Source organism: Prosopis cineraria, unplaced genomic scaffold (genome assembly GCF_029017545.1).
Source record: "Prosopis cineraria cultivar Desert tree isolate PC_DT_omini unplaced genomic scaffold, ASM2901754v1 PC1290, whole genome shotgun sequence".
Classification (NCBI taxonomy): Eukaryota; Viridiplantae; Streptophyta; class Magnoliopsida; order Fabales; family Fabaceae; genus Prosopis; species Prosopis cineraria.
Window position 1 is genome coordinate 12,908 of NW_026556615.1, and position 8,869 is coordinate 21,776.

The window sequence follows — 8,869 nt, forward strand, 5'->3', positions numbered from 1 at the left end:
GCCTCATTTTTTTTTGGAACAACTAACTTTTGTTTTATTATTATTATTATTATTATTTTGGCCAAATACCACAACTTTTCAGCAAGAAAGATTTAATGAACTTGACCCCACTAGAGATCTGCATACATTGCATGTTTCTTATAAGTTATGCGTCGATCTATTTTTTTTTTAAAAAAAAGTCATCATTATTCTTAAGAATATCTTGGTGATGTGCTAACTGCTAACAGCCACTAGAGGATGATCCCTTCTTCTCATGAAACTAAAACAGTTGCAATTGGTGATTGATCGATGGGATTTTTTTTTTTTTTAATCAGCTTTGAACATATTTAAAACAAAATCCCAACAATTTTTACTTGAATAAAAGCCTAGAAGCTATCTAATAACCAGGTCTCCTTCAACAAAACCACCATCCAGGCCACTTCAGTGCCGCATGATACCAAGGAAATTTAGAACAGACCTGCTATTACAAGGATCTTTATGAAATGAGATAAAAATAATAATCCTTCAAGTTGACTATGTCTCCCAAAATCTCGTATTACAATTTACTAGCCTCACACTGCAATGATTCTGAAATTGACTGCAAAACTGGGATCGACCATATCCTGATAAAATACACATTTTTCACTTTTATGGAAGCACGTAAATCAGAGTAATACTTCGCCCATCACCTCTTCATAAACTTCTGGTTGTAGCGATGAGCATTTTTTCATGTACATATTAGACCCCTTGGATGTTTCACAAATTCCTCACTTCTCAAGCACGCTTAGAGGTCACTGCTGCTTTTCCATTTTCAACTTGAATGAGGCTCTTACTAAATTCCCTTGCTCTCTGAAATATTACGGACCAGGAGTTAGCATGTTCATTATCAAGTGCATCTAACAAGATCATCAGAAGACGTTAAGTTGTCAATCATTACATGAAAAAAAATGATCATGCTTGAATTTGAAACTAGCTGACACACTTTGAATCAATACTGAAAGTCATTAACAAGTCAGAAAGATACAGTACAAAGAACATAATACAAAAGCAATGAGTAAAAAACTCAATCATCATTCACCTTCTAGTGCAATGTTAGGTGGGGAATGATCTTTATGGCCTCTTTTTAATATAAAGTTAAGATACATTAAAGGTAAAGAAAAATTATAGATGTGTGAACCAAAGAAATTTAACTGTATGAAGAACTTTAGAAGTTTTAACTGTTTAAAATTTTTAAAGAAATTTTTTTCCCCAATGTTAATAGAAGTACTTACAACAATAATTATTCTTCACCTTCACCATATCTAATCTCTATATATTATTGAAGAACTTTACAAGTTTAAACTGTTTAAAATTTTTAAAGAAATTGTGTGTTAATAATAGTCCTTACAACAATAATTATTCTTCACCTTCACCATATCTAATCTCTATATATCATTGAAAGAGGGTGGTAATTTTTCATCCAGAATGCGTCCCTTGCAGTCAAAAAGCCCACTGTGACTGTAAAAGACCCATGCTTGGATTGATGAGATCATCTTTTCTCAATCGAAAAAAGGATGATCACATAGCCCAAGGCTAATATTACAAGCAGTGGCTGTTAAATTAAAAGGGAAAGAAAAAAGAAAAAACAAAAGACCAACATTATAAATTAGCCACAAAAGGGATCTCAGAAACTACCAACATCTTTTTCTTCAATTTGCTTTACAAATGCAGTCCTCTGGTGCTCTGAGCCACAATATTTCCGTATCATCCCAAGTTCTTAACCAAATTTCCCAATTCAGAAATCCACACATCCACCAATATAGATCTAGCTTCTTTCAATTACATACAATGGAAGCGAGGGAAAAAACACCACCGTCATTTTCCTCTGTTCTATCTTATCAGACACTCATTGAATGGATGAGGAGTTCAGAATCCAGGACATAACACCCATTTCCCCCACCAAAAAAACAAGCAAGAGTCAATCACTTTTGCTAATGGGGTCAACAATGAACCCAACGCATCTAATTGAAGAAGGAACCCTGCAAGGACTTCTCGGTTCATCATAGGCTATTCACTAATTCTAACTTCCAAGGATGTAAAATGGTAAATAACCTTGTGTACATATATAACTTCAGTATAGTTGTGGATAGGAAAAAGAGACAATGAGGAGATTATTTTGAAGGAAACAAAAAACGAAAACTAGCATTCTTAGGAAGTACTCCCTAGTCATTATTAGCTCCTAGAGGTACTACAACAGAATAATTAATAGAAGGTTCATATAAGAATTAGGGTTGTTTAAACCACCGAAACAAGTCACAAAAAGTGCAAGATCTTTCAAGACGCTTACTTTACTATGACTGTCATCTTGATCCGTCAAACATAGAGAATGCAGGAAAATCAACAACCAACAATGTGACATGACCTTCTCTAGCAAAAATGCTGATAAAGAATAAAGTCATGCACTCATGTAGATGCTATGAAATGGTATATATGATTCATGTTGTACTGAAGACCCTAATCACGTTCATGACCAGGACTTTGCAATTGCAAGTACTGGGACACTTAGAATCACAGTATTTCTGCATTTCTCAATCAAGCTTAGCCAAACTCTTGCTCTGAGATAGAAGTATGAAATGCATACTAAACCAAATCTAAGTCTTAAATCAACAAAATTCAACAGTAGAAATATTTTATTTGACATATAAATAATAAACTCCTGAACAACACTCTTCAAGGAAATTTATAAGAAGCAGAAAAGAAAAATACATTAGAAAATATACAGAAGCCAGGTTTAAACACAAGATAACTGAAATTTTAGCAGCTAAGGAAGCAAACAGCAAAAATCATCAGCTCATCACACAATTAAACATGATCGATAAGCTGCAAGTACATAAATTAATGTCAACTAGAGTGCAGATGTCCACGGACAATAAACTTTGACAAGAAAAAAAAAATTGGGTGTCGGGCCTTAAGTTTGATGTGATAATCTGACTAGACTGTTTAACAACAACAATTTCAATTACACAATTTCATATCCACCAATCAAAATTCAATGACACAATTTCACGACAACCAGTCAAAATAAGCAATTACATTGACACAACTTCACATCATCAGATCAAAACAAGCAATTCATAAAATTCTAATTTCTAGCTTGCTCCTGTGGGCGTCACTATCAACATTATTGCAAGCTGTAGTCAACCTAGTTGATAAAATGGATCAGGATCTGTTTTCATAATTTCTAAATACTTCAAACTGCATCTGATATCCCCAAATTAAGCAAACAAACTACGAATATTACCACAACAGTATTTCTATCTTGTAAGTCATACTCCAGTTCCAATTTCCAAATTTATCTACTCTAGGCTTTTAAAGCTGATGAATTAGTTGACTCAAAGAATACATTCAACTTTCAAGATAAAACTAGTCACTATTCACAAGTTAATTGGGAGGATTTGGAAATTGGGGTTTGGGGCGTGAGGCGGTAGGAAATGGTTTGGGAACCCATTATAACGAGCCAAGATATACATATCGTCCCCTTCACGTGGGAAAATTCAACAGCCTAAATTCGCCCACCAGCACTGACCATACAATAAGGGGAAATTATAGATAAAAGAAGCAACCCCGGCAAGAAGAAACTAAGATAGGAATTTACAAAAGAGATCTAACTGAAGAGTAAGAATGACCCACCGAGGACTGTACGGGAGGTGGGTCGAAAATAATTGAGCGCACAGACATCTTAGCAATCTCCGTGATGGCAGCGTCTCTTACTTCGGGCACATCACTTGTCAGCTCTTCGTACGCAGCCTCGAATGCCTCCTGCCAGAACCGCGACAACCTGATCCGACTATTGGTGTACACGTCCCACATGTGCTTCACCACCTTCTCCCTCTCCTCCATTTCCTGTTTCCAAAACGATTCGCAATTAAATCCACGTGAAATAAAATTTGCCTATTATATGGAGATAAGCACCTATGCAAAAACCCATCATCGAAGAAAACTTACGAGGACGTCGAGGTCGTCATAGATTGGAGTATCAAGGTCATTAGATAAGCTATTGAGACTACCTGACCACCGAAGAGAGACTGTACCGGTGAACATGGACCAAAATGCAAGGAGCAAAATGGCAGCTAACGCCCAGAATTTATACTTCCCCCTGCCGAACAGACCTGAATCCGCGTTTTCCTTCTTCGCATTAGCAGTAGTTGTAGGAAGCGTGTCATCATCCTTCATTTCTTGGATTAGGGAAAATGAAATGAAAACAAAGGTAAAGATCAGAGAAAGATTTCAAATTCAATTCCGGGATGAAATCATCCGTTTTCTATTTCTGTGCTTGCTGCATATCACCGTCAGAAGGACTCAGATTAGCAGAGAGGACAATGTCCGATCAGGAATGAAAGCGCGTCACTGAGATACGGAGGGGGACAGAGAGGGAGATTTTCTAATTTCTTCTTCAGATTTGTTGGGGTCACCGCACCGGAAAGGGGGAGGCAAGGGTGACTAGCTATGCATCTTGTGGGACACCACATATTGATTAAATTGACTTCCATCTGACGTGGCACAATAGAGGTCGTTGATAGGATTTAAAGAATATAAGTTTTTCATGTGAACGGAAAGAAAATAAATGTCAGACATGGTAAGGGAACCGACAACGAAAACGGCAGCGTTTCATCTCAACTCACGTACTCACTACTCAGCCATCCCTCTTTTTGTTTAGAGTAGGCATAAAGCTCGGGTCTAAAGAACCTACTTAAATAAAAATTTAAATTTAAAAAATAAGTAATTTTTAACATAATCAAATTTTTAGGTTTGACTCTGATAAACTCTAAAAAAAATGCCTAGACTCAAATTCAAGGAACCCTTCAAGCCTTGTTACAATTTCTTAAAATAAAAAAAAATAAAAAACTCACGTATGATTAGGTTAGGGATTTTTGTTCTAAAATGTAAGATTTTTCCTTCAAGAGTAGGAATTTTTTTTTCATTAGGAAATATGAATTAGATTATTATTTGGAAGAAACTTCCCTTGATGGTCATCGATTTCAAAATTACATGTGTTGTATTGGTAAAAAATTAATCAACAATGATTCCCAATTTTCAAGTATGGCAAATCATATTCTAAGTAACTTCAATCACTACAATAGCTAGTAATCGACTTTTAGCATAGGCTCTCATGTTCTAACAAAGTATCATTCTCGCCTCTCTCCAGATAATGTGTAAGCATTGATATATACCCGTAGTTAAATGGTTTTATGCCATTTATGATAATTTTTATATTTTGTCTTTTGATATATATATATATATATATATATTTGCTAATAACATGATTTGATTAATATTTATTGTAGGTGATGAAAGAAAGTTGTAGAAATAATGGACATTGAACTTCTATCTCCATCCTCAATAAGTATACCTACATTCGAGGAATCATACTCTATTTTTAGATGATGATGAGAAAGATTTAGATTTAGATTGATGAAGATTAATCTTCATCTTAAATTTAACTTTTAAATTTTTGTTTGATGTGAAACCTTAATTTATTTTATATTAAATTTTAAAATATTCTATTAAAATATGATATTAATTTTTTATTTTTTTTTCAAAAGTGGGCTTAACGGCCCGGCCCTAAGCCCTTTGAATGAGGCAAGGCCTCAAGATTAGGTCAAAAAGTAAGGAATCAAGCTTTAGGGCTCATAAGAGCTAGCCTAACCTGGTTTCCCATCTCTTTTCTTAATACAATGAAGGATTTTATGGACAAATTATTTATATTAGAGATATTTGAATATATTTTTATGATATAGTTTATTAATTTATTCAAAATTTTAAAAAATTAAGAGTTCTATAAATAGAATTTATATAAATGATTAAAAAAAAATTGCGTTTAATTTGTTAGGGTAAATAAATTTGCCAATTTGCTTAACAAGCAAATTTATTTACAAGTCAAATTTTTTATTTAAATCCCAGGAATTGATTGTAGTTTTTAAATTTACAGAACTTATTTATAAATAACTACACTATATGGGACTTATTCATAATTTTTTTAATTTTAATTATATTTAAAATTATAATCAATTTTATAAACTAATTATACCATAAAATATAACTACTATATCCAAAATTCATTATATAAATAATTTCACCTAATCTTAATCCAAGCACATTAAAATTATTAGATTAAAATTTATCCTTGTTAAATAATTAAGAATAATATTAGAATGGTCATTTTAATGTAGGACTAGATAGTGGAAGAGAGAGTACATGTTATTGTTAGAAACTAGACAATTTTCCTTACATTGTCGAGTTAAAATTAAGGAATTTGAAACAAATATATTTGATATTGTTGACATATTTGAGATGGCTAAATTTATAAGAGTTTCTCTATCCAATCATTTTTTTAGATGCTTTATTTGTATACATCTTATCTTTATTTATCAAGCCTATAATGAAAATCTGTCTAAAAATACATATTTTTAAAGTGCTTAGAAAATATTGGCCAAAAAAAAACTTCTATAGAATTCTCAATAACTCTTCATTTTCAATTACATAAAGTAATTAAACACTAATTTATGAATTATGATATAAATTATATTTTTATAAATATGGATATAAGAAAGAATCTAAAGGGACCCCTCTTTTTTTTAATTGTATTCTATTCTTTTATGTTTTTTGTTTCTATTCTTCTTCTTTTTTTTATGTGCAAAACAAGAGGGCTACCAAAAAGATACAACTACCACTCAAGTTTTGCCTAATTAAAATACTTAAGTAGTCGTCATGTTATCATGTTAGTGCAAAATGTATGGTGAAACATTCATATTTTGAAGGGCCAATATCATGAGATAAGCATGGATGATTCAAAGCAAACTTAAACTTTTTTATTTCCTTTTTTTCTTTTTATAGATAATGTTTATAAATGATAGTTGATAAGAATTGATTGATATTGAATACAGCGAATCAAGAAAATACATGAAAAATAAAAAATATTATAAATATTATGTTATGAATGTCTATAACTCATAGCTTTTATAATTCTTTTATCCTTAATGTTTAATGAATAGCATGAAAGAAGTTTCTTATTGTTAATAGCTTATAGCTTTTAAAAGTTACATAATACACCATTATATACCTGTTTAAATTTTTGTAACATTAGAATAGGGCTTAAATGATTGGAGATCTATAAATAAAGGTCATGTTCAAAGCATAATGACACTAGTGGATAAATATTTTCCTCCATTATTTTTGTCTATTTCTTGTATTGTCTTGTTCTTCTTTGCTCTTCATATTTAATATATTTTACAACACATTATTAACATGAATTAGCTTTGAAAATTAGGTATGAGATTTTAGCTAGATTAATGTATTCTTATATTATATTATATTATATTTATATATATATAATTATATTTTATATTATTGTTGGTAATATTGTTTATATATTTATTGTTTTATTTTTTATCCTTTCCTTTTCTTAGTCACAAAGTAATTTTACATTTCTTCATTTTATTTATTTGAAAATAATCATGTGATTAGTGATTTAATTTAATCAAGTCTTATTAACTACTTATTGCTTTATTTTTATTATTTGTTGTTATATATTTGTATAAAGATTGATATATGTGCTTTTCTTTCTTCATATTTATGTATTTGATATTATATTGTTGTTGTTGTTCATTGCTTTATTATTTCTTTATTTCTTTATTATTTTTATTATTATTTTAGTCCTCTATTAAATTAATACTCTACATACACATTATACATGTCGTGTTTGTTTATATATGTTTGTATTAAACAATTTATGTTGTTAATATATTTTGTTTTATTCGTTAATATCATGTGAATTGTTTGCTTTATTTCCCTTTTTTATCTTTATTATGTTTTATTTGTTTAGTAAGATTGATTGTTCATATTTATGTTTCTTTATATTGTGCTTTATTATGAATTATATTCTACAATCTATTGGGTTAATGAACAAATAGAACTTTAAACTATTACTTAAAAATCATCCTAAACTCAAAACTCTTAAAATATACAAAATAAATCCAAAATTTTTAAATTTATAATAAAATAAACCCTAATCATTAATTTTTTAATATCGTTATTGTCCACACAGGTACTGTTCAGGGTTTATTTTCTTATGAATTTAATCCTGACTGTTATAGTACCCGTGTGAACAATAACGATATTAAAAAGTTAACAGTTAGGATTTATTTTGCTATGAATTTAAAAATTTAAAATTTATGTTGTATATTTTAAGAGTTCAAGATTCAAAATAATTTTCAAGTAAGAGTTCAATATTTTATTTTCTCATTAACCCTATTCTATTTATGGTTATTTATCGTTTTATAGTGTGTGTGTGTGTGTGTTTTTTTTTTTAACTATAATATTTATTTATTATGCTTTATTCATTAATTTTTTCATAATTTTAATTGTTATTATTATTTTAGTTTGAATCATAGAAAATCTTACCAAACTTGAATTTATGGCTCTTGATATTATAGGAAAGAATTATCTTTCATGAATGTTAAATATTGAAATTTACCTAGACGACAAAGGTCTAGGAAATTCAATTTTACTTGAAAATGAAACAAATAGTCAAGATAAGGCTAAGGCAATGATATTTCTTCATCATATTCTTCATAAAGGGGTAAAAGCTAAGTATCTAATGGTAAAAGATCCACTAGAATTGTGTAATAATCTAAAAGAAATGTATGACCACTAGAAAATAGTAATTTTACCTAAAATTCGATATAAATGGATGCGTTTAATGTTGCAAGATTCTAAAACTGTAAGTGAATATAATTTAACAGTTTTTAAAATAAATTCTCAATTGAAATTATGTGGTGAGAAAATAAATGATGAGGACTTATTAAAAAAAATATTTTCAACTCTTCATGCTTCAAATGTGCTCCTATAGCAA

At 30.1% G+C, this 8,869-nt stretch overlaps 1 protein-coding gene across 1 annotated transcript; it reads right to left on the reverse strand.

Annotated features, from left to right (window-relative positions):
• Nucleotides 1-393: 393 nt before the first annotated feature.
• Nucleotides 394-4,444, reverse strand: LOC129299769 (uncharacterized). Its single transcript, XM_054938240.1, has 3 exons — nucleotides 3,964-4,444; nucleotides 3,649-3,861; nucleotides 394-828 (listed from the first exon to the last, which is right to left on the reverse strand). Exons 1-3 carry the CDS (start codon nucleotides 4,189-4,191, stop codon nucleotides 754-756), a joined length of 516 nt encoding a protein of 171 aa, XP_054794215.1. The 5' UTR covers nucleotides 4,192-4,444; the 3' UTR covers nucleotides 394-753.
• Nucleotides 4,445-8,869: the final 4,425 nt, after the last annotated feature.